The 26,000-nt window shown below is 44.7% G+C and overlaps 1 protein-coding gene across 5 annotated transcripts; it reads right to left on the bottom strand.

The window, feature by feature from the left end:
- On the bottom strand, positions 1 to 26,000 carry LOC135507630 (neurotrophin receptor-interacting factor homolog). 5 transcript variants are annotated; one of them, XM_064927198.1, is made up of 6 exons: positions 25,574 to 26,000; positions 15,633 to 15,763; positions 15,267 to 15,437; positions 8,729 to 8,893; positions 1,575 to 1,686; positions 1 to 1,429 (listed from the first exon to the last, which is right to left on the bottom strand). In XM_064927198.1, the coding sequence occupies exons 1-6, from the start codon at positions 25,848 to 25,850 to the stop codon at positions 390 to 392; spliced, it is 1,896 nt and encodes a 631-aa protein (XP_064783270.1). In that variant the 5' UTR covers positions 25,851 to 26,000; the 3' UTR covers positions 1 to 389. The 5 variants fall into 5 exon arrangements, 1 of the variants encoding a protein (XP_064783270.1); XR_010450680.1 differs by lacking the exons at positions 1 to 1,429; positions 1,575 to 1,686; positions 8,729 to 8,893 and adding an exon at positions 11,355 to 11,518 and having other exon boundaries at positions 11,747 to 15,437; XR_010450681.1 differs by lacking the exons at positions 1 to 1,429; positions 1,575 to 1,686; positions 8,729 to 8,893 and adding an exon at positions 11,355 to 11,461 and having other exon boundaries at positions 11,747 to 15,437.

Here is a 26,000-nt window from a genome sequence, read left to right as displayed (position 1 = left end):
TGAAAAGTCAGTGTTTATTAAACATACACCAGTTTAAATAGACCATATGAAAACCCCACATCTCAACTAAAACTGCATGAACTTGATAAACTGCATTCACTTTCTCATTAAAAGTGTATGTGGGGGGGGGGGGGGGTGAATGGAAGTAATGAAATAGGTATTTGTGAAAATCACATAGCCTACTCAATACAAACACTATGCAGGCTTTTTAGGCATATATATATATATCACACACTGTCTGGATGAAATATTCTCCCAAAGAATATTCAACACTGAAATCTGCATCTGTGGGTCTTTCCTGCTGACAACAATGAAAATTCATCTTTGTCTTTATTGCAAGGTTTGATCAACAAAACAGAAGCTATCCAGCGGAATGGTTACTTTCAATGTTATAGAGTGGAATGGTTTTTCTGCTGGTGTATCCTGAGGTAGCTCCTCTCTGAGAACCTCTTCCTGCAGTGCGTATTGGAAAACGGCCTTTCTCCCGTGTGGACCTTCAGGTGCATCTTCAGCTGGTTCTGACGGGTGAACCTCTTCTCACACTGGGGGCAGCTGAAGGGTTTCTCCCCTGTGTGGACCCTCTGGTGCCTCTTCAGGTCACCAGCCTGGGCGAAGCGCATGTTACACTGGGTACAGCTGAAGGGTTTCACCCCTGTGTGGACCATCTGGTGCCTTTTCAGGCTGGACGAGTGGGAGAAACTAGCCCGGCACAGATGGCAGCTGAATGGTTTCTCCCCCGTGTGCATCCTCTGATGGATCTCCACCTGTTTGGGGAAACTGAAGGCTTTCCCACAGAACGAACACAGGAAGCGCTTCTCTTTGCCACTGGATCTGCTGATAGCATTACTACCACTTTCATTTGTCAATGGGCTTGCGTAGCCATTTAGTGTTGAGGCATTGGCATTGTCTGAGGTCTGGTTTAACATTAGGAAAGTGTGAGGAGGACGAAGGCCAGGGAGTGTCTGTGTTGTCTCAGGGTCCATGTTCCAGTTGATAGATCCTATAGAAGGCAGGTTGAAGGCAGCACCTGTTAGGGGGTTAACCTGAGGCACCATCAGTCTCTCTGAATCACAACTATAGGAGCAGGAGGGAGCATCGCTAACCAACTCTGTGTCTGTTCTCTCCAGCTGAATACAGACACTTCCCCGCCCTTGCAGACCTAATCTACGTCTCGCCCTGGTCTCAGCCAGTCTGTTGTCATGGAGACTAAGTTCAGCTGTTGTTTTGTGTTCCACTGTCTGTTTCTGGTTGTGGTTAACAGTGTTGTTCCCCAGCCCAGAATTGAGGACACTGTCCCATCCGCTGACCTCCACTATGTTGCATCTGGTCCTGGTCTGCTCAGTGATGTCATCCCCTGGGATCTTGGCTACACTGGTCTTGGAATCCAAGATGGACACCCAGACTCCTCTGTTAGCCTCTAGCCAACCACCTGCGGGAAGAGGTTACAAAATAGACTTCATAAACATGGCAGAGAACTCGACATATGGAGTTATGGCAAAAAATCATAGCCAGGTGCATCACTATCCCATTGAAGATCTATTACTGTATGTAGGCTATATGTATTTCTCTCTTACCTTGCTCCCCCATCTTTAGTCCACTCAGCTGGTCAGTGCTCTCGGATATGTCTTCTATTCTCTCCTCTTTGACTACCAGCAGATCCATCTTCACATCCTCCATGTCTACTGGCTGTAAGAGATACAGAGTGTGAGAATGTTGGATCAAGAAATCTGATATGAGCACCCTGCTATGGCGCATCTGATTGGGCAATGAGGGATTTGTCACGACTTCTACAGAAGTCGTTGCCTCTCCTTGTTCGGGCGGTGCTCGGCATTCGACGTCACCGGTCTTCGAGCCATCATTGATCCATTTTTCATTTTCCATTGGTTTTGTCTTGTCTTCCCACACACCTGTTTTCAATCCCATTCATTACCTGTTGTGTATTTAACCCTCCGTTTCCCCTCATGTCTTTGTCAGAGTCGTGTTTTTTGTATAGGTGCGCGTCAGGTCTTCGCACCCATATTTGTTAATATTCATTTTTCTTATTAGTGTTATGGAGCATGTTACTTGGACATTTATTAAAATACTCCATTTTACACTCCGTTTGACTCTCCTGCGCCTGACTTCCCTGCCACCTATACACATATTTCTGACAGAATCTCTGACCCTATATTATGAAGTCAGCAGGAGAGGACACTACGCTCATGGAGGTGGAGGAACGTGTCCGGGAACAAGCGGAGGAGATTGACTGTTTAAGCTCCGTCATGGATCGCATTGTCCAGAATATGGATCGCTGGGAGAGACAGGGAGTTTCTCCAGCGCCACCACCACCACAACCGGAATCTCCCTTGAACGCTTTTTCCCCTCCGGAACCGAAGATCCATTTATCCCTACCCACGGGATACAACGGAGATACTGCCGGCTGCCAGGGTTTCCTCCTTAAGCTGAACTTGTATCTGGCCACGGTCTCCCCAGTACCATCTGACCGTGAGAAGAGTTACGCCCTTGTCTCATGCCTCATCGGGAAAGCCCTGGAATGGGCCAGCGCTGTGTGTAGACAGGAGGATGCGGCGTTGGACCATTTTGAGGAGTTCACCCGCCAATTCCGGATAGTATTCGACCATCCACCCGAAGGCAAAGCAGCAGGTGAGCTCTACGCAAGGACGTCCGTCGGGAGCTGGCCTGTAGAGACACCACCCTCAACATGCTGGCTACTCGTGGACGTCTAGATCGGGGTCTGGTTGTTCCATCCTCCCGCACCCTCTCTCCCGAACCTATGGAATTGGAAGGGATGGTGCGCAGGGAGACTGGAGGGGGTTCCCGCTCGAGCACCATTCATGGTCGCAGAGGGCACACTGCTGGTCGGTGCCGGGTTGGTTCCTCTGGGAATAGAGAAGGCAGGCAGGGCATTCTGGCATCACCCCAGGTGAGTAGGCACCATTCTCATCCAGAGCCCTCTGTTGCACTAATGTTTGTCTCTGTCTCTTTTCCTGATTTTTTTCTCTGCATTCCCAGGTGCGGCTGGGAATTTCATTAATAAAAGGTTAGCTCATAGTTTAGGGATCCCTATTGTTTCTGTGGATATGCCTTTCCCTATTCATGCCTTAGATAGTCGACCATTAGGGTCAAGGTTTATCAGGGAGGTAACCGCACCTTTGTGTATGATAACGCAGTAGGGTCACAAGGAGAAGATTAGTCTTTTCCTTAATGATTCTCCTGCGTATTCTGTGGTGCTAGGCCTACCCTGGTTAGCTTGTCATAACCCCACTGTTTCTTGGCCACAGAGGGCTCTCACGGGGTGGTCGCGAGAGTGCTCAGGTAGGTGTTTAGGGGTTTCCGTTGGTGCTACTACGGTGGAAAGTCCAGACCAGGTCTCCACCGTGCGCATTCCCCCCAAATATGCCGATTTGGCTCTCGCCTTCTGTAAAAAGAAGGCGACTCAATTACCACCCCATCGACGGGGGGGATTGTGCGATATATCTCCTGGTAGACGCTGCATATCCCAAGAGTCACATGTATCCCCTGTCGCAAGCGGAGACTGAGGCTATGGAGACATATGTCTCTGAATCCCTGCATCAGGGGTTCATTCAGCCATCCATTTCACCCGTCTCTTCGAGTTTATTTTTTGTGGAAAAAAAAGGATGGCGGTTTACGCCCGTGCATTGATTATCGAGGTCTTAATAAAATCACAGTGAAATATAGTTACCCGCTACCTCTGATCAATACGGTTATTGAGTTAATGCACGGGGCAGGCTTTTTCACAAAATTGGATCTCAGGAGTGCGTACAATCTGGTGCGTATTCGGAAGGGTGATGAGTGGAAGACGGCATTTAGCACCACCTCAGGTCATTATGAGTACCTTGTCATGCCATATGGGTTGATGAATGCTCCATCAGTTTTCCAATCATTTGTCGATGAGATCTTCAGGGACCTGCACGGGCTTGGTGTAGTGGTGTATATCGATGATATTCTGATATACTCCGCTACACGCGCCGAGCATGTGTCCCTGGTGCGCAGGGTGCTTGGTCGCCTGTTGGAGCATGATCTATATGTCAAGGCTGAGAAATGCTTGTTCTTCCAACAATCCATCTCCTTCCTAGGGCATCGGATTTCCACTTCAGGAGTGGAGATGGAGAGCGACCGCATTACAGCCGCGCGTAATTTGCCGACTCCAACCACGGTAAAGGAGGTGCAGCGGTTTTTAGGGTTTGCCAATTACTACCGGAGGTTTATCCGGGGTTTTGGTCAGGTGGCTGCTCCCATTACCTCACTGCTAAAGGGGGGCCCGGTGCGCTTGCAGTGGTCGGCTGAGTCGAACAGGGCTTTTGGGCACCTGAAGACTCTGTTTACCTCGGTGCCTGTGTTGGCTCATCCGGATCCCTCTTTGCCATTCATAGTGGAGGTGGACGCATCTGAAGCTGAGATAGGAGCAGTGCGCTCTCAGCATTCGGGTACGCCACTGAAGCTTCGCCCCTGTGCTTTCTTTTCGAAGAAGCTCAGCCCGGCGGAGCGAAACTATGATGTGGGGAACCGAGAGCTGTTAGCTGTCGTAGAAGCCTTGAAGGTGTGGAGGCATTGGCTTGAAGGGGCTAAACACCCTTTTCTCATCTGGACTGACCACCGCAATCTGGAGTACATCCGGCAGGCGAAGAGACTGAATCCTCGCCAGGCAAGGTGGGCCATGTTTTTCACTCGTTTTGTGTTTACACTTTCTTACAGACCAGGCTCCCAGAACGTTAAGGCAGACGCATTGTCTCGGCTGTATGACACAGAGGAGCGATCCATGGATCCCACTCCCATAATCCCAGCTTTGTGTCTGGTGGCGCCTGTAGTGTGGGAGCTGGACACGGACATTGAGCGGGCGTCACGTGCAGAGCCCTCTCCCCCTGAGTGTCCAGCTGGTCATCTGTACGTTCCGTCTGCTGTCCGCGACCGATTGATCTATTGGGCTCACACGTCACCCTCCTCTGGTCTTCCTGGGATAGGTCGGACGATGCGCTGTCTTGATGGGAGGTACTGGTGGCCCACTTTAGCTAAGGACGTGAGGATTTATGTTTCCTCCTGCTCGGTGTGCGCCCAGTGCAAGGCTCCTAGACACCTGCCCAGAGGTAAGCTACAACCTCTACCCGTTCCTCAACGGCCTGGTCGCACCTGTCGGTGGATTTTTTGACTGATCTTCCACCTTCACAGGGTTACACCACGATCCTGGTCGTTGTGAATCGGTTTTCTCCCTTTGCCTGGTCTCCCTACGGCCTTACAAACTGCAGAGGCCAGAGTTTACACACGTGTTCCGGCACTATGGGGTGCCTGAGGATATAGCGTCTGATCAGGGTCCCCAGTTCACATCAAGGGTCTGGAAGGCGTTCATGGAGCGTCTGGGGATCTCGGTTAGTCTTACCTCAGGTTTTCACCCCGAGAGTAATGGGCAGGTGGAGAGTTAACCAGGATGTGGGTAGGTTTCTGCGGTCTTATTGCCAGGATCGGCCGGGGGAGTGGGCGAAGTTCGTGCCCTGGGCAGAGATGGCTCAGAACTCGCTACGTCATTCCTCCACTAAACTTACCCTAATACACATTGAAAAGGAGTATCAGCCGGTTCTGGCTCCTTGGCATCCGAGCCAGACCGTGGCTCCTGCGGTGGACAATTGGTTTTGGCGCGCTGAGGAAACCTGGGAGGCAGCCCACGTCCACCTTCAGCGCGCCATAAGGCGCCAGAAAATTGTCGCAGCCCGTCGCTGCAGTGAGGCCCCAGTGTTCGCACCAGGTGACAGGGTCTGGCTCTCGACCCGAAACCTGCCCCTCCGCCTGCTCTGCCGGAAGCTGGGTCCGCGGTTTGTGGGGCCGTTTAAAGTCCTGAGGAGAGTGAACGAGGTATGTTATAGGTTACAACTGCCTACTAATTACCATATTAACCCCTCGTTCCATGTGTCTCTCCTCAGGCCGGTGGTGGCTGGCCCGCTCCAGAAGGCTGAAGTGCGTGATGTTCCTCCGCCTCCTCTAGACATCGAGGGAGTCCCGGCGTACTCTGTTCGATCCATTTTGGATTCGAGACGTCGGGCGAGGGGCCTTCAGTACCTCGTGGACTGGGAGGGTTACGGGCCGGAGGAGAGATGCTGGGTTCCGGTGGAGGACGTGTTCCATGTTATCAGAATTCTACCGTCTCCATCCGGATCGCCCTGCACCTCGCCCTCCGGGTCGTCCCCGAGGCCGGTGTCGACGCGCGTCGGGGGGGGTACTGTCACGACTTCTACAGAAGTCGTTGCCTCTCCTTGTTCGGGCGGTGCACGGCGTTCGACGTCACCGGTCTTCTAGCCATCATTGATCCATTTTTCATTTTCCATTGGTTTTGTCTTGTCTTCCCACACACCTGTTTTCAATCTAATTCATTACCTGTTGTGTATTTAACCCTCTGTTTCCCCTCATGTCTTTGTCAGAGATTGTTTATTGTCAGTGTCGTGTTATTTGTATAGGTGCGCGTCGGGTCTTCGTACCCATATTTGTTTATATTCATTTTTATTATTAGTGTTATGGAGCATGTTACTTGGACATTTATTAAAAGACTCCATTTTACACTCCGTTTGACTCTCCTGCGCCTGACTTCCCTGCCACCTATACACATATTTCTGACAGGATTGCTATGAATACTATGCAAGTGTGTTAGTCGATTTGATTACTTGACACTATTTAATGATTTGTTAAGTCAAAGGCATAGTCCCACACTTAAAAACAAAATTAATCAAGACCTGGGCCAGTATCCACAGTCTGAGAGTAAGAGTGCTGGTCTAGGATCAGGTCCCCACCTGCCTATATACAGGAATGCAAACTGGTGAGGTAACACTTTTTGGGGGGGCACTGAAACATGCAAAAGAAAATCCCTGCTAGGGGGAAATGCTGGTTTTAACTAATTAATTAAACAAAGAATATGATCTACATGATCAGTCTCTGTGTATAAAATAAAAAGTGGTTAATGTGAACCTAACTCGCAGCTAAAAAATGTAAGGAAAGCAATCCAATGTTATTTGTTGCCTAGATTTTACAACAAATGACACTCAAGTCTTGAGAAAAAAACAATACAATATTCCAGTTAGCCATGACAGCCTTTAAAATAGAACGCTTGTTACCATGACAGCCTTTATAATAGAACACTTGTTACCATGACAGCCTTTAAAATAGAACGCTTGTTACCATGGCAGCCTTTATAATAGACCGCTTGTTACCATGACAGCCTTTAAAAGAGAATGCTTGTTACCATGACAGCCTTTAAAATAGAAGGCTTGTGACCCCAAACACATCTAAATATTGGACTTGGGGGAAAAAAATCTTAAAGTAGAAATAGAATGAAACAAACAGGCATTCTATTTTTGCTCTATTATAGTGGCCACTATAGTAGACATCAAGTGCACAAGGCTACATGTGTACAAAAATAACGTTCACTGAGTAAAACATTTAATAATCCCCCCTCACTCACACAAAAGTGTTACGGTCAAGTTCAACACAACAAAAGCAATATCTGTGGGCTACATGGAATGTTATTACATTGTACACTTTCTTCCTGTGGACATCTGCTCTACAATGTGCCAGCAGAGCATGATACCCTTTGTTGGTGTAATTGATCTCTTTCAGGCAGAGTACACCTGGCGGGAGGGAACGTGTGTGGCGTTTCTTTCAACCCAATTGGCATTCAGCATAAATCAGGCCCAGCTCTAGCTACACTTCATCACTGAACCCACTTGTTTAACAAGCAACGCCTCATGTTAACCTAACTCTCTCATTCTGAAAATGAACCACATACTGTAGAGGGTAAACATTGGTTCACATATAGTAGTTAGTTCGTTAACATTTCACACAAATTGCCAGGGTCCAGTACGCAACTAACGCGTTATAACTTGAGGAACCGCAAGGAGTCGTATAACAGTTATCAGTTAATACTATAGCAAATTATTTAGGTTACTAACGTTAGCTCATCTGATGTTGTAACGTTAGATAGCTAGCTGTCTGACTTTATTAGCCAGCTAATTTTCATACAATAAACTAAATTATTTGATCATCAAAGTTGGCTAATGTTGCTCAACAGTTCTCTGGCTAGCTAACGGAGAATTCGATCCAGCTAGCAAGATACTTAACAATGCTGATACTTGTTCCACCACTTTCTCCCTCGCCTCAAACTTTCCAAATGTCAGTTGTTTTTCGGTTACTGCTCATGAAGTACGCTTCATCACCTTCTCATCCCCGTCTCCATGGTCAGGCTTCTCACCTACCTCTTCGTTATCGTTCACGGGAAGCGCTGCTGTGAGTTAACTGGCAAACTGCCGTTGCACCCTACTGTTGTCCTTCCAGAGCCGATGCTGTAACTAGCAGGTTGATTGTCTCTTCAGTCGCGTGCTGCATTCTGTTGTTATGTGAACAATTGGCTGAGCCTTGGATTCCGACAGTATTTCTCCAAACGCGCATCACTCGTTCACTTGCAGCCAGTAGGGGATCCAAGTCCCCCCACAAAAAAACTTCTCTCATCGGATCTACACGATTCAAAACGGCGATTTTCGACGAAAGGTGACTAGTTTGCATCCCTGCTATGTAGTCTTATTCATTATGATTTAAAAGGCGAAACTGAGCAGCACTCATACTCTAAGATACTTTTTGGATACGGGTTCTGACCTAATACCATACAGTGGGCTCACCTCAGTGAGACTGTGTTTGGTCCGGGTTCTGACCTAATACCATACAGTGGGCTCACCTCAGTGAGACTGTGTTTGGTCCTGTGCTGCTTAGTTGGTTCCTCTGTGGGTTCAAGAGGAGGTGTAGTCAGGTTGTCCTCCATGACCATGGTCCCCTCAGGGTTCCCCAGACCCTCCTCACACCCCTCCTCCTTCACCAGCAGCACCCCCAGACCCTCCTCCTCCTGGAAGAGACAGGGGATACAGATTACACAGACATACACTCCCTCAGGTATGTACACAAAGATAATAAACACACCTTTGACATGGAGTCTTTACCCATCCCCACCACGTTTGAGTCCTATACTGTAGTTACAGAATTACTTCATTGTTGTTAAACCCATCATGCTGGACATAAATATGATGTTGTGGGTAAAAATAAATAAATAATGATGATAAGTCAAAAGTCATCATCAGACAAACCTGACTAAACTATTTTGACATGTACAGTAGGTGTTTGTTAGTGTCTGGGTTTGTGTAGGTATATTTAGTAAGTGTATATTGGTTATAAAGTGCTGTCTGGTGTATGCAGAATAGGGTGAGATCAGATGTGATGTATATTAAAGAGTCTCAATGAAAGTCTTAGAATGAAAAGTCCAATTGTTTTATTAAACATAAACAAGTGTTCAATACACCATATGAAAATCACATACATTTTATTATATATATGTATATTTAAAATCGGCATGAACTTGATGAACTGCATTCATTTTCTCATTAAAAGTGTTTTGGGAAAATAATGAAGTAGTTAAATGGAAATAATGAAGTAGGCATTTGTGAACATGATATGTGACTCGCTTTATCATAATCAGTCACATTGACCCCAAAACACAGTGCTGGAAAAAGGAGAATGTTAGCTTTCTACTGAGACCGTCATGATCACTCCACTCCAAATGACAAGAAAGTTACATGCCATGACATGCAGAGTATCACCAAATCATGTTTTTGAGAAAAACGCAGTCAACGTTTGCAATTACTTTTAAGACATTTATTCAAATAATGAACAACAAGTATTTACTTAATTACAAAACAATACATGAAATCCATTGACGAGTGCCAATGTTCTTCTTTTTCACTTACGAACGCGCACGCGCACGCACACACACACACACACATGGATACATGTGCACACAATTGTACACATAAACTATGTATACAAAAGAATGTGGACACCCCTTCAAATGACTGAATTTAGCTATTTCAGCCACACCCGTTTCTGACAGGTGTATAAAATGGAGCGCACAGCCATGCAATCTCCATCGACAAACATTGGCAGTAGAATGGCCTTACTGAAGAGCTCAGTAACTTTCAATATGGCCCGGTCATAGGATGCCACATTTGCAACAAGTCAGTTCATACAATTTATGCCCTGCTAGAGCTGCCCCTGTCAACTGTAAGTGCCGTTATTGTGAAGTGGAAACGTCTAGGAGCAACAGCGGCTCACCCGCGAAGTGGCAGGCCACACGAGCTCAAAGAATGAGAAGCTCAAAATCGTCTGTCCTCAGTTGCAGAACTTACTACTGAGTTCCAAACTGCCTCTGGAAGCAACGTCAGCTTCATGAAATGGGTTTTCATGGCCGAGCAGCCGCACACAAGCCTAAGATCACCATGCACAACACTAAGCGTCGGCTGGAGTGGTGTAAAGCACGGCGCCATTGGACTCTGGAGCAGTGGAAACACGTTCTCTGGAGTGATGAATCACACTTCACCATCTGGCAGTCCAACGGAAGAATCTGGGTTTGGCGGATGCCAGGAGAATGCTACCTGCCCCAATGCATAGTGCCAACTGTAAAGTTTGGTGGAGAAGGAATAATGGTCTGGGGCTGTGTTTCATGGTTTGGACTAGGCCCCTTAGTTATAGTGAAAGAAAATGTTAATGCTGCAGCATACAATTACATTCTAGACGTTTCTGTGCTTACAACTTTGTGGCAACAGTTTGGGGAAGGCCCTTTCCTATTTCAGCATGACAATGCCCCCCTGCACAAAGCGAGGTCCATATAGAAATGGTTTGTCGAGATTGGTGTGGAAGAACTTGACTGGTTTGCATAGAGCCCTGACCCCAACCCCATCAAAACACCTTTGGGATGAATTACAACGCAGACTGCGAGCCAGGCCTAATCGTCTAACATCAGTGCCCGACCTCACTAACGCTCTTGTGGCTGAATGGAAGCAAGTCCCCACAGCAATGTTCCAACATCTAGTGGAAAGCCTTCCCAGAAGAGTGGAGGCTGTTATAGCAGCGAAGGGGGGACCAACTCCATATTAATGCCCATGGTTTTGGAATGAGATGTTTAACGAGCAGGTGTCCACATACTTTTGGTAATGTAGTGTACAAGCAACAGAATGAGCTAAAAATGGTCAGAGTAAGTCCTGGTCTCTAAGCAACAACTAAAATGAGAAATGTTAAAGAAAATCTGACTACACCAGTGCGTCACCAGAGAGTAAGGTCCGACAGTCTCTTTGGATCCGATTCGTGTGGGCTTTGGTTAGAGTCTTTGTCACTGGCTTGAGCTGACGAGCGTTTGGTACAAATATAAGTATAGAGATTTAGGAAAACACTCACCATGATCACGCATGAACGTTTTTGTACTAGCGCCACACACAGGACTTTGGTCTCAAATGTCGGTAGCATCAGGATGTCTGACTTCTTAAATCCAGGGATCTGTCCTGGGAGCGGCACCGCGTGGATATTGGTGAAGTTGTTGACATAGTGGACGATTCACTGAGTGTCCTCGTAGGACAGCACCTGTTTTCTGGCGAGATGACCACCACACCTCTTTTTCCTTGGAGCCTTATCACGATCCTTAGAACTATAGAACTTTATCACTGCAGTCAGCTTTTTGTAGAAATTCTGACATTTTTAAAACATGCCTGTTAAAATGTGCTGAAAGGCACAATGTATTCTCAGCTGTTTTATTTCTATTCATGATTTAGCCTACTACTCATATTTTCTTAAATATCTCATGAAATTGTTAATACTGTTGCAGCCCTAATAAGAACAGAGGACATCAGGTTGTATTACTCAAATGAAAACTTACGCGTGTCGGAACTTGAATGTTTCTCTGCAGATTAGCTCAAAGAAATATGTCCTCTGATGTTTTCTTTTTGTTAGTTCCGGTTCGAGATGACCATTTCCTTGCAGAGGTTCATGGAACCAGAGATCTTGCCAATGAGCACTAGATGTTTTTCATCTGAAAAATAAGACAACTAACAATATACTATTTTTTAACATTCAGTCATTGTCGTCATCTATTCTAGCCAATAAATTTTAAAGTGATATAAACATGTTCAAGAAAACACAAACTATGCAACCTGTACAGATCGAAATGCATGCGTGAATCACACACACTTTTATTAGTAGTGTAAATGGGTCAGGTTCGATATAAATAAATGTCATAACTTTATAGATGGCCATTTCATGGATTTATGTAACCTGTCTTTAGGACAAATACCAGCACCCACAACACACACAGGTCCCATAAGTTACTATCTACATAGCTAGGTTGCATGGGCTACACATCCCCCACTTCACTCTCTCCCCCCAAAGCCAGCCAGCCAGCCAGCCAGCCAGCCAGCCACTCACTCACTCACACACTCACACACTCACACACTCACACACACACACACACACACACACACAGTTGGCTTTAATACATGAACAGTTAGCTCGTCTGTCTACGTGTGCCTTATCACACCCAAACACACTAACAGATAGACAGGCACAGAAAACATGCACACATTACACACCCACATAAACTTGACTACTACTTGAATGGCAAGCACTTACCATTGGTGAGTTAGCTAATTCATCTGGTCACGTCTCTTGACCATCTCCTCGGGGGTAAAAACCAAATATCAGGGCTTCCCTTTATTGGACGTGCACGTTCACCTGAACTCGCAATCCTTTTCAATTTCTTGCCCAGCACCACTGACATATTTCCCCTCGACCGACTGAAGCGCCGTCATTGATCGATTCACCATTAACAGGTGCACAGGTGGTCTTCCTCGGTTGCCTCCTCAAGGTGCACGGCCTCGACTTCAGTGAGCTTGTCTGAGTCGCTTATGTCATTGCTCTGTGGCGCAGGGTCAAAAAGTAGTCGGCAATAAGTTGATGCCACTGATCGTCTGAACCAGCTCCAAGCACAAAATTACTATTTAAAAATATTGCGATTTCTCTCTCCCGGAAATCCATCAGTGCAGTTGAAAGCAAAGCTAACTAGCTACGGTGTAGGCAGTAGTGACAGTGTAACTATGTATGATGGGTCTTTATGAGCGAGAGAGTGTAGCCTTTTCCCGCAGATGATACACTACAGTAGCTTTGATTGGGAAAACAGGAAAATCATCCGATTGAATAGCTTATTGTAGCTTAATTTAAACTATATAGTGAGCTAGCTAGTTTGTAATTCATTCATGATTTCGGAATAGATGAGGGTTAAGCTAGTGCCTCGAAAGCCTGATGTGTTACAAGCTAGCATCCACCAAACGGATTGGAAAGTGCCACGTTTTATCCTACGTTTGAAGGATTAAAAACTATATTCATACGGAATTTGGCAATAACACATACAGATGATGAAAGCAAAGACATTGTTTTGTTAAAACCAGATGAAACCCCCAGATAGCAAAAAAATCTAAATTTCGACAAAAACACAATTTACATGCAAATTAGTAATTGCTACTTCCGACTGATTATTATAGAGCGCGTCACATATAGTCTACACCAGGGATGGGCAACCTTTTTGTCTATGGATTAACCCCCCCCCCCCCCAAGCTATCTAAACTTGTAGTAATCATGGCCGAATTACTGACAGGGGGCAACCAATTGATCGTTTGATATCATATAAAAAAAACTGCAAGCAGTTGTTTCCACCCTCTGGCAAAATGCATATTATTTCCAAACTTGTAGCAATCATGATTTAATTACTGACCTGGGAGCCCTCATGATCATGCGTAGAATTGCATAAAATTACATTAAGAATTTTCAATTTTCTATCCACCTCATAACAAAAATGTGTAGAATTGCAGAAAACTTGCTTACAAATTGCAACATTTTCTCTATGCCCCATGACAAAATGTGTAGAATTGCAGGAAATTAACTCTAAAACTACAATTTCTTCTCTTTGCTAAAATGCTTTACTCGCAAAATATAGCTTAGGGCCCCCAAAAGGCTAGGGCGGGCTCTGACTGAGTTCCGATTTTTTTGTGGCTCCCACACCCATCAATGCTGCCCATCCCTGGCCTACACAGTACAAACACAATATGTAACAGACTTTTTAGTCACAAATATGCCTAAAATATATATCACATGTCTGGATGCAATATTCTACCCAGGAATATTCAACACTGAAATCTGCTACTCGCATTATTCCAAATGCATCTGTGGTTCCTTTCTGCTGACAACAATGAAAATGAATCTTTATATTTAATACATCTAAACGTCTGAAGCTATTGAGTGGAATGTTTTTTCTGCTGGTGTATCCTGAGGTAGCTCCTATCTGAGAATCTCTTCCCGCAGTGCGTACAGGCGAATGGCCTCTCTCCCGTGTGGACCTTCATGTGCATCTTCAGCTGGTGCTGGCGGGTAAATCTCTTCTCACACTGGGGGCAGCTGTAGGGTTTTTCCCCTGTGTGGACCCTTTGGTGCCTCTTCAGGTCACCAGCCTGGGCGAAGCGCATGTTACATTGGGTACAGCTGAAGGGTTTCACCCCTGTGTGGACCCTCTGGTGCCTCTTCAGGGTGCCAGCCTGGGCGAAGCGCATGTGACACTGGGTACAGCTGAAGGGTTTCACCCCTGTGTGGATCCTCTGGTGGACCTCCACCTTCTGGAGGCAGCTGAAGCCTTTGTTACAGAACATGCAGAGGAACCGTTTCTCTTTGCTATTGCCTGATGTGGTTACACGTCCCTGAGTCTGGGCTTTAGCCCTGTCGTTTGAATTCAATACCTGATCGAAAAGGACACGGCTGTGTAAATCGGAAGGCCCCATCGACGTAGACACTTGGTCATGATCCCTGAACGTGTGCAAAGGGGAGTGGGTCGTGACATCTGGATTTGTCTCTAAGCTTCCCCTGTAATTTAAGAAATCTCTGCCCTGTGAGTGTCTGTCTACTAGGTGACTATCTGCATTCCATGTGGGAGGAACGTCGCCCTCCACTATCATGGTCACTTCATCTACAACCAGACCCTCCCCTTTCTTATCTAGGCACCCTTCAGAGTATACACTACTACTGTACCGGTTCCAGTCCCCTCTGGACAGACGAGTTTGTGTCTCTAAACCCAAGGATATGTTGCCAGGGTCCATCTCTGTTGCGTAAGAACAAGATGAATCATCACCACTAGTGTCTAACGAGTTACCATCCCCACTGGAATTAACTGTTCTCTGGCTCTGTTGAAATACTGGTAAGTACTCTGAGCCGGGAGCAGGAGGACAGCCCAGTCTCCCCAGCCCCAGTCTCTCTGGATCTGATCTGTGGTCACATCCTGTGTGTAAGAGACTGTGTGTTACAGTTAAAGTCTTGGTGTCTGTCTCTGACTTGAGGACGGCATTCGACATTCCACTGACCTCCGTGATGCTGCGTCGGGTCCTTGGCTGTGCTGGGGCGGTTGAGTCTTTTCTGTTTACATGGGGCGCTTCAGCCGTTCCAGTTTGGATGTCTCTGCTGTGCCATGGGTCCTCCTCTCCTTCAGACCTCTCTAGCTTGACACCAGGATCTTCAGCCTCTGCATCTGCAGACTGACAAGAAGAGAGGTTATTACCATTACATTAGTTGAATTAGATAACAATGTGAAGTCTCACAAAGCTCACCTATGGCAGATAAATGAGGATATACATGTAAGCAAGTGAATCGCTGAGGGGAGCGTTCTGAAATAAATGGACACATTTGATTTACAAAGTAACACATTTTTTATGCTACACTATTACACTAACCTCTATCATGATAACGTGCTGGGTTGAGGTTCCACTCTCCTCATCAACAGTGATTGGTTGGTCATCTCTCCAAGTATTGTGTCCCACTGGCTTCACAAAGCTCCTGTGGCCTCCAGTGAGATGTCCTTCACCTGAGAGTGTGATTGGGAGAAAGCTGTGGTTAGGTTAGCTACTGTCAATGTTCAATGTCAGTGCTTGACTTGTGCAGGAGCTCACTGGAGCCGAGTACCAGCACATCAAATTTTCTACTGCTTCAACTCCTGTTCCTCTTATAGAATATTAGTTCAAAAGTATTGTGGAGATTCTGCACCTAAATATAAACTGTACCGGCCCCCAAAATGAGTCCTGGTACCTAGTTAAGTCAAGCACTATCAACGGTATATTGTACACTACTGACCAAGTCTACAATAGGCAAGGATGTAAGGTAACACTTGATGTATTATGTTCCATGCATCATATTTTTTTCATTTAGTAAATAATGCAGTAAGTAATGTGACAACAATTTTGGACCCCCTTGTGGCCCCCCTAAATGTGGAGTATGAAATAATTGTTACATAACACATTTTTGCTATCATTCCTTTTTTACATCTGTTATTAGACAGAAAATGCTAATAAATTGTTGAATGATTATGAACATGGTCTTTTGCCTGCAATGCAGTGAGGAAAATTTTATGACAACAATAACGTCTAATGTAACTGGTCCCTCTAACAGTACAACTGGTACAGCTTGGCCCCTCCAGATGAAATGGTCTAGAACTGCCACTGCTAACCAGGTCAAAAACCCTGACCTACGGATCGCAATGCTGCCACGTAGGGAAATATAGCCTGCAAGAAGAGCCCTGTGGCTTTAGGCAACTCGGCGTGGGAATTGTGGGGACCAGGTGCTCAAGTAGCTTACACGTAGCTAAGTGTGTGGAAAACGTGTAATGTTTACGTGCTGCTGAGCGGTTTGTTGCAAACTCTACATTTTTAACAACCGTTTATATTTTTATTTTTCCCCTTGCTCAACATTTTTAATCTCGTACGCTTTATCTGGACATTATTCTACAGGACCTCCACCAGCCGAAGCTAAGTAGCAACATTAACATTATGCCATCTAATTGCAGTCGCTTTATTCATAATATACAGGAGAACTATCGCCTTATGTTGAGTCCAGCTTCAGACACAATCGTTAGGCAAGGGTAATTTCAGTGTTGGAAAGATGAAACAGCATTGGTGCCACCAAAAAGTACAGCTAGTAGTATAAATCCTCTCGCACAGTCGCCGTAGCCGGACAGTTTTCTCTTGGCTTCTGGAAGCAAATTCTGTCGAAATGCTCATCTGGTGTCGCACATTCATCCGAGTGAAACTTTCAACCGGTTCTCCCCATTAAGCAACGAGTCAGAGCCTTCTCATGTCTCTCCTCCACCTGTTACGGCGTCTGAGCTGCCAAAACCTCCCACCATTAGCCCTGACCATTACCCACAGGATTACAGGCTGAATACATTTAGAAATCTGTAATTAAATTATTGCACCCACACTGCCCCAGCACGCCAACGAGCGTCTGCGTTGCCAAGGGCTAAAATAGAAGTCAGTTCTTTTTTTGACACAGATCGACTGCAAGTCCTGCCTCTCCCATCTCCTCATTGGTTTATAGAAGCAGGTACCCACGTGCCATCTCCTTATTGGTTATACCCACGTGGGTGACTGAAAGATGAACAGGGTCAGTGGCAGTAATGCACCTGATTTATGAAAGTTCCTGATCGCAATATAAAGTCAAGAGAAGAAAAAGCCTGGAAGGAGGAGATATGACTAGAAACGATTCAGTTGACTGGTTTTATGTGTGGATTAATTGGCGGAGTAGAGGACCTTGTGCATTTCAGGAAAAATAACTCAATGTTTATATCCCAGGACAAATTAGCTAGCAACAGCAAGCTAGCTATAAAGGACAAATTATCTAGCAAGTGCAAGCTAGCTAACTAAATTGCCATAAATGTTTAATGCTTTTCGACCTGTCCCCAAATTAATATAATTGGTTCAGAGTTTGTTTTGATATTTAAACCTGCCTGTCGTGATCGCGTTTGGTGTGGGGGGACAAAATACATTTATGTACGATGGCGCATGCGCGCAGCCGGTTTGTGTTCCGTGTTAGACTTAAAAAGAATAATCCAGAGATCATACACTGTTTACCAGGGGGCAGGGCTACAGGCGTAAATGCTCATCTTAAAATGGTGTTGGCTAAAGCTAAAACTGGCGAGTATAGGGATATTGTTATCCACCTCGGCACCAACAATGTTAGGATGAAACAGTCAGAGGTCACCAAGTGCAGCATAGCTTCCGTGTGTAAATCAGCTAGAAAGATGTGCCAGCATCGAGTAATTGTCTCTGCCCCCCTCCCAGTTAGGGGGAGTGATGAGCTCTACAGCAGACTATCACATCTCAATCGCTGGTTGAAAACTGTTTTCGGCCCCTCCCAAAAGATAGAATTTGTAGATAATTGTCCCTTTTTCTTGGACTCACCCACAAACAGGACCAGGCCTGGCCTGCTCAGGAGTCACGATCTTAATCCTAGCTGGAGGGGTGCTCTCATCTTATCTATGAACATAGACAGGGCTCTAACTCCTCTATCTCCACAATGAGATAGGGTACAGGCCAGGCAGCAGGCTGTTAGCCAGCCTGCCAGCTTAGAGGAGTCTGCCACTAACACAGTCAGTGTTGTCAGCTCAGCTATCCCCATTGAGACCGTGTCTGTGCCTCAATCTTGATTGGGCAAAACTAAACATGGCGGTGTTCGCATAAGCAATCTCACTGGAATAAAGACCTCATCCATTCCTGTCATTATTGAAAGAGATTGTGATATCACAAAATAGAATCACTTAATGTTAGATTCCTCACTTCCAAGGCAGTTATAGTCAATAAACTAATCACTGATCATAATCTTGATGTGATTGGCCTGACTGAAACATGGCTTAAGCCTGATGAATGTACTGTGTGAAGAGGCCTCTCCTCCTGGTTACACTAGTGACTAAATCCCCTGCGCATTTCAATTTAAAAAACAACTAAGTTTACATATTTTGAGCTTCTAGTCATGAAATCTATGCAGCCTACTCCTACTTTTTATAGCTACTGTTTTCCTGGGCCATATACAGTGTTCCCTGAATTCCTATCGGACCTTGTAGTCATGGCAGATAATATTCTAATTTTTGGTGACTTTAATATTCACATGGAAAAGTCCACAGACCCACCACTCCAAAAGGCTTTCAGAGCAATCATCGACTCAGTGGGGTTTTGCCCAACATGTTTCCGGAACTACTCACTGCCACAGTCATACTCTGGACCTAGTTAAATCCCGTGGAATAAATATTGTGGATCTTAATGTTTTTCCTCATAATCCTGGACTATCGGACCACCATTTTATTACATTTCCAATCACAACAAATAATCTGCTCAGACCCCAACCAAGTATCATCAAAAGCAGTGCTATAAATTCTCGGATAACCCAAAGATTCCTAGATGCCCTTCCAGACTCCCTCCACCTACCCAAGGACATCGGAGTACAACAATCGGTTAACCACCTAACTGAGGAACTAAATTTAACCTTGCGTAATACCCTAGATGCAGTTGAACCCCTAAAAACAAAACATTTGTCATAAGAAACTTGCTTCCAGGTATACAGAAAATAACCGAACCCTGAAGCAAGAGTCCAGAAAATTGGAACGGAAATGGCGCTACACCAAACTGGAAGTCTTCCGACTAGCTTGGAAAGACAGTACCATACAATATTGAAGAGCCCTCAATACTGCTCGATCAACCTATTTTCCCAACTTAATTGAGGAGAATAAGAACAACCCCCCCCAAACAAATTATACTGTCGCAAAGCTAACTAAAAAACATTTCCCAAGAGAGGATGGCTTTCACTTCAGCAGTAATAAATACACTAACTTCATTGACGAAAAGATCATGATTCTTAGAAAGCAAATGACGGACTCCTCTTTAAATCTGAGTATTTCTCCAAAGTTCAGTTGTCCTGAGTCTGCACAACACTGCCAGGACCTAGGATCAAAGGAGACACTCAAGTTCTTTAATTCTATATCTCTTGGCACATTCATGAAAATAGTAATGGCCTCTAAACCTTCAAGCTGAATATTGGAACCTATTCCAACTATACTACTGAAAGAGCTGCTTCCTGTGCTTGACCCTCCTTTGTTGAACATAATAAAGGGAATCCTATCCACCGGATGTGTACCAAACTCACTAAAAGTGGCAGTAATAAAGCCTCTCTTTAAAACCCCCAAATTTAACCAAGGAAATATTTTTTTTTTTAAATAAAATCGGCCTATATTGAATCTCCCATTCCTCTCAAAAATGTTAGAAAAAGATGTTGCGCAGCAACTTACTTCCTTCCTGAAGACAAACGCTTCAGTCTGGTTTCAGACCCCATCATAGCACTGAGACTTCACTCGTGAAGGTGGTAAATTAACTTTTAATGGCGTCAGACCAAGGCTCTGCATCTGTCCTCGTGCTCCTAGACCTTAGTGCTGCTTTTGACACCATCAATCATGACATTCTTTTGGAAAGATTGGATACCCAAATTGGTCTACATGGACGAGTTCTGGCCTGGTTTAGATCTTATCTGCCGGAAAGATATCAGTTTGTCTCTGTGGATGGTTTGTCCTCTGACAAATCAACTGTAAGTTTCGGTGTTCCTCAAGGTTCCGTTTTAGGACCACTATTGTTTTCACTATATATTTTATCTCTTGGTGATGTCATTCGGAAACATGATGTTAACTTTCACTGCTATGAGGACGATACACAGCTGTACATTTTGATGAAACATGGTGAAGCCCCAAAATTGCCCTCCCTGGAAACCTGTTTCAGACATAAGGAAGTGGATGGAGGCAAAACTCGGACAAAACAGACATGCTAGTTCTAGGTCCCAAGAAACAGAGAGATCTTTTGTTGGATCTGACAATCTTGGTTGTACAGTCGTCTTAAATAAAACTGTGAAGGTCCTCGGCATTACTCTGGACCCTGATCTCTCTTTTGACGAACATATCAAGACTATTTCAATGACAGTTTTTTTAAATCTACGTAAAATTGCAAAAATAAGAAACTTTCAGTCCAAAAATGATGCAGGAAAGTGAATCCATGCTTCTGTCACTTCTAGATTAGACTACTGCAATGCTCTACTTTCCGGCTACCTGGCTAAAGCACTATATAAACTTCAGTTAGTGCGAAATACGGCTGCTAAAATCTTGACTAGAACCAAAGAAATTGATCGTATTACTCCAGTGCTAGCCTCTCTACATTGGCTTCTTGTTAAGGCTAGGGCTGATTTCAAGGTTTTACTGCTAACCTACAAAGCATTACATGGGCTTGCTCCTACCTATGTCTCCGATTTGGTCCTGCCGTACATACCTACACGTATGCTACGGTCACAAGACGAAGGCCTCCTTATTGTTTCTAGAATTTCTAAGCAAACAGCTGGAGGCAGGGCTTTCTCCTATAGAGCTCCATTTTTATGGAATGGTCTGCCTATCCATGTGAGAGACGCAGACTCGGTCTCAACCTTTTATGTCTTTATTGAAGACTCATCTCTTTAGTCGGTCCGATGATTGAGTGTAGTCTGGCCCAGGGGTGTGAAGGTGAATAGAAAGGCATTGGAGCAACAAACCGCACTTGCTGTCTCTGCCTGGCTGGTTCCCCTCTCTCCACCGGGATTCTCTGGCTCTAACCCTATTATGGGGTCTGAGTCACTGGCATACTGGTAGTCTTCCATTCTCTAGGAGGGGTGTGTCACTTAAGTGGGTTGAGTCACTAACGTGATCTTCCTGTCCGGGTTTGGCGCACCCCTCGGATTCATGCCGTGGGGGAGATCTTTCCGGGCTATACTCAGCCTTGTCTCAGGGTAGTAAGTTGGTGGTTTGAAGATATCCCTGTAGGGGTGTGGGGGCTGTGCTTTGGCAAAGTGGGTGGGGTTATATCCTGCCTGGTTGGCCCTGTCTGGGGGTATCGTATTTATGCTGCAACTGTTTGTGTCGGGCGACTAGGGTCAGTCTGTTATGTCTGTAGTATTTCTCCTGTCTTATCCGGTGTCCTGTGTGAATTTAAGTTCGCTCTCACTAATTCTCTCTCTCTGCCTCTCGGAGGACCTGAATCCTGGGACCATGCCTCAGGACTACCTGGCCTGAACTCCTTGCTGTCCCCAGTCCACCTGGTTGTGCTGCTGCTCCAGTTTCAACTGTTCTGCCTGCGGCTTTGGAACCCTGACCTGTTCACCGTACGTGCTACCTTGTCCCGGACTCTCTCTCTCTCTGAAGCAGGCAATGTTAAAAATGCATTTTTCTTAAATGTAGTTTTGTAATTTACTAAAACAGCAGACAAGAAAATTGTTTGAAAAGGATCAAGTTTTTTCTGTGAGCCAATGGGGTAACCTACAAGTGCCTTAAGCAAGCATTCACACTCCTTTTTCACATTTTGTGTTACAGCCTACAGTATTTAAAATTGATTACATGTATGTGTTTTAGTCACTGGCCTACACACAGTGCTCAGTGCCCCATAGTGTTAAATTGGAATTGTTTTTCATTATTTTTTTAAACAAATTATTTCAATTTAAAAGCTGAAATGTCTTGAGTTTAATGTATTCAACCCCTTTGTTATGGCAAGCCTAAATAAGTTCAGGAGTAAAGATTTGCTTAAAAAGTCACAATGAGTTGCATGGACTCAATTTGTATGCAATAATAGTGTTAAATATGATTTTTGAATGACTACCTCATCTCTGTACTCATACAATTATCTGTAAGGTCCATCAGTCGAGCAGTGGATTTCAAACACAGATTCAACCACAAAGACCAGGGAGGTTTTCCAATGCCTCGCAAAGGGCACCTATTGGTAGATAGGTAAAACATTTAAAAAAGCAGACTTTGAATATCTCTTTGAGCATGGTAAAGGTATTCATTACACTTTGGATGGCGCATCAAAACACCCAGCCACTTTAAAAATACAGGTCCTTCCTAAGTTAGTTGCCGGGGGAAAGAAACCGCTCAGGGATTTCACCATGGGGCCAATGGTGACTTTAAAACAGTTACAGCGTTTAATGGTTGTGACGAGAGAAAACTGAGGATGAAAAACATAGTATTTAGTCCACAATACTAACCTAATAGACAGAGTGAAAAGAAGGAAGCCTGTACAGAATAAAAATATTCAAAAACATGCATCCTGTTTGCAACAAGGCACTAAAGTAATAGTGCAAATTAAATGGCAAAGCTATTAACTTTTTGTCCTCAATACAAAGTGTTATGTTTGGGACAAATCCAACAACACATTACTGAGTACCACTCTCCATATTTTCAAACATAGTGGTGGCTGCATCATGTTACGGGTATGCTTGTAATCATTAAGGGCTGGGGAGTTTTTCAGGATAAAAAAATAAACGGAATGGAGCTAAGCACAGGCAAAATCCTAGAGGACAACCTGGTTCAGTCTGCTTTCCACCAGACACTGGGAGACTAATTCACCATTCAGCAGGACAATAACCGAAAACACAAGGCCAAATCTACACTGGAGTTGCTTACCAAGAACACAGTGAAAGTTCCTGAGTGGCCGAGTTACAGTTTTGATTTCAATCTACTAGAAGATCTATGGCAAGACATAAAAAAGGGATGTCTAGCAATGATCAACTACCAATTTGACAAAGCTTGAAGAATTTTGAAAAGAATAAATGGGCAAATGTTGCACAATACAGGCACGGAAAGCTCTTAGAGACGTACTCAAAGATTCACAGTTCTAAAAGGTGACACAGTGGTGTGAATACTTATACATTTCTGTATTTCATTATCAACAAATTTGCAACAAATTTCAAATAACATGTTACAACTTTATCATTACGGGGTATTGTGTGTAGATGGTTGAGAGAAAAATATTTTGAATCCATTTTGAATTCTGCCTGCAACACGACAAAATGTGGAATAATCAAGGGGTATAAATACTTTCTGAAGGCAATGTAGGTAACCATAGGTTGTTTTACCCACAGGCAGGTGTTCTATCTAAAACGGACTTGGACCATCCTATGTAGAGATCTCAGTAAATATTGTATTGTCTCTACCATGCTGCCCAGCCTGGCTGTACTAAATTCAGAAAGTATTCAGACCCCTTGACTTTTTCCACATTTTGTTACGTTACAGCATTATCCTAAAATGGATTCATTTGTTTTTCCCCCTCATCAATCTACACACAATACCCCATAATTACAACGACAAAACAGGTTTTTAGAAATGTTTTAAAAATAACTGCTGTCACATTAACATACACATTCAGACCCTTTACTCAGTACTTTGTTGAAGCAGCTTTTGGCAGTGATTACAGCCTAGCGTCTTCTTGGGTATGATGCTACAAGCTTGGCACACCTGTATTTGGGGAGCTTCTCCCATTCCTCTCTGCAGATCCTCTCAAGATCTGTCAGGTTGGATGGGGAGTGTCGCTGCCCAGCTATTTTCAGGTTTCTTCAGAGATGTTTGAGTGGGTTTAAGTCTGGGCTCTGGCTGGGCCACTCAAGGACATTGTCCCGAAGCAACTCCTGCGTTGTTTTGGATTTGTGCTTTGAGTCATTGTCCTGTTGGAAGGTGAACCATCACCGCAGTCGGAGATCCTGAACACTCTGGAGCAGGTTTTCATCAAGGATCTCTCTGTACTTTGCTCCGTTCATCTTTCCCTCTATCCTGGCTAGTCTCCCAGTCCCTGCCGCTGAAAAACATCCCCACAGCATGATGCTGCCACCACCATGCATCACTGTAGGGAGGGTGCCATGTTTCCTCCAGATGCAATGCTTGGCATTCAGGACGAAGAGTTCAATCTTGGTTTCATCAGACCAGAGAATCTTGTTTCTCATGGTCTGAGAGACTTTGGGTGCCTGTTGGAAAACTCCAAGTGGGCTGTCATGTGCCTTTTACTGAGGAGTGGCATCCGTTTGGCCACTCTACCATAAAGGCCTGATTGGTGGAGTGCTGCAGAGATGGTTGTCCTTCTGGGAGGTCCTCCCATCTCCACAGAGGAACTGTGGAGCTCTGTCAGAGTGACCATTGAGTTTTTGGTCACTTCTCTGACCAAGCCCTTCTCCTCCGATTGCCCAGTTTGGCCGGGCAGCCAGCTCTAGGAAGAGCCTTGGTGTTTCTAAACTTCTTCCATTAAGAATGATGGAGGCCACTGTGTTCTTGGAATCTTCGATGCTGCATAATTTTTTGGGGTACTCTTCCTCAGATCTGTGCCTTGACGCAATCCTGTATCAGGGCTCTATGGACAATTCCTTCGACCTCACGGCTTGGTTTTTTCTCTGACATGCACTGTCAAATGTAGGACCTTATATAGACAAGTGTGTGCCTTTCCAAATCATGTCCAATCAATTGAATTTACCACAGATAGACTCCAATCAAATTGAAACATCTCAAGGATGATCACTAGAAACAGGAAGCACCTGAGCTTAATTTCGAGTCTCATAGAAAAGGGTAAATAAGGTATTTCTGTTATATTTTTTATACATTTGAAAAAAATATTAAAAACCTGTTTTCGCTTTGTCATTATGGGGTATTCTGTGTAGATTGAGGAAAATGGTTACTTTAATCAATTTTAAAATAAGGCTGTAATGTAACAAAATGTGGAAAAAGTCAAGGGTTCTGAATACTTTCCAAATGCACTGTATGCTCCCTCTCAAGATAATACCTTTCTGAACTGCCTATCATCAAAGCTGTGGAAGACCATCGCCCAAGAACTGCCAGATCCCTACATTTGTTTTGTTCAATTGTTTTTTGTTTTTAAAGCGACTGTCCGATTCTACTTGTTCTATATACAATATACAGACATAATTCTGGGTAACACATCTGAACATATCTGCATTGGTGAACGAGGTGACAGGCACTACGCTATGACCCGAAACAGACCATGCATCCTCGTCCTTCGTTTAAATGTACCTCTTGCCATTCCTCTGTATCGTTCGACAATCTTGATACTACTGGGACGACTGGCGAGGACGCGCTCTCGCGTTGTCCTTTCTGCGCGCTCCCGTGCCACCTTCGATTCCAGTAGTTTCCTCCGCAATGCCCTGTTTTCTTTTTGGCTTTGAGTTATTTCCAAACGAAACACTGCATAGTCGTCGTCTACGAGTTTACAGATCTCTTCAACGGCTGCATTCGCTAGAACCTCCATGACGGAGGAAATTTGAGTGTGAAAATTCATACAGTTAGCCATTGTTAGCTATCAAATAAGTCCTGTCTCAAACTCGAACTAAACACTACACGGGGTGGTGATGTGCAGTTCAATTAATCCGATTTTGAGTTCCAGGATGTTAAAACGTCTAAATAAAACCGCGAACGTGGAAGTTGTTCTTAGCCTTGTTCA

The sequence above is a fragment of the Oncorhynchus masou genome, chromosome 21 (assembly GCF_036934945.1).
Source record: "Oncorhynchus masou masou isolate Uvic2021 chromosome 21, UVic_Omas_1.1, whole genome shotgun sequence".
NCBI lineage: Eukaryota > Metazoa > Chordata > Actinopteri > Salmoniformes > Salmonidae > Oncorhynchus > Oncorhynchus masou.
Note: the sequence above shows the minus strand (reverse complement) of the source record. Positions and strands in the feature narration are given on the sequence as shown.

Coding starts and splice junctions, on each gene's coding strand:
- LOC135507630 (XM_064927198.1), bottom strand. CDS start 25,850: ATGGCTAACTGTATGAATTTTCACACTCAAATTTCCTCCGTCATGGAG. Junction 15,764..25,573: donor ATACAGAGGAATGGCAAGAG/GTACATTTAAAC, acceptor TCACACTCTCAG/GTGAAGGACATCTCACTGGA. Junction 1,687..8,728: donor CCAAACACAGTCTCACTGAG/GTGAGCCCACTG, acceptor TATCTCTTACAG/CCAGTAGACATGGAGGATGT.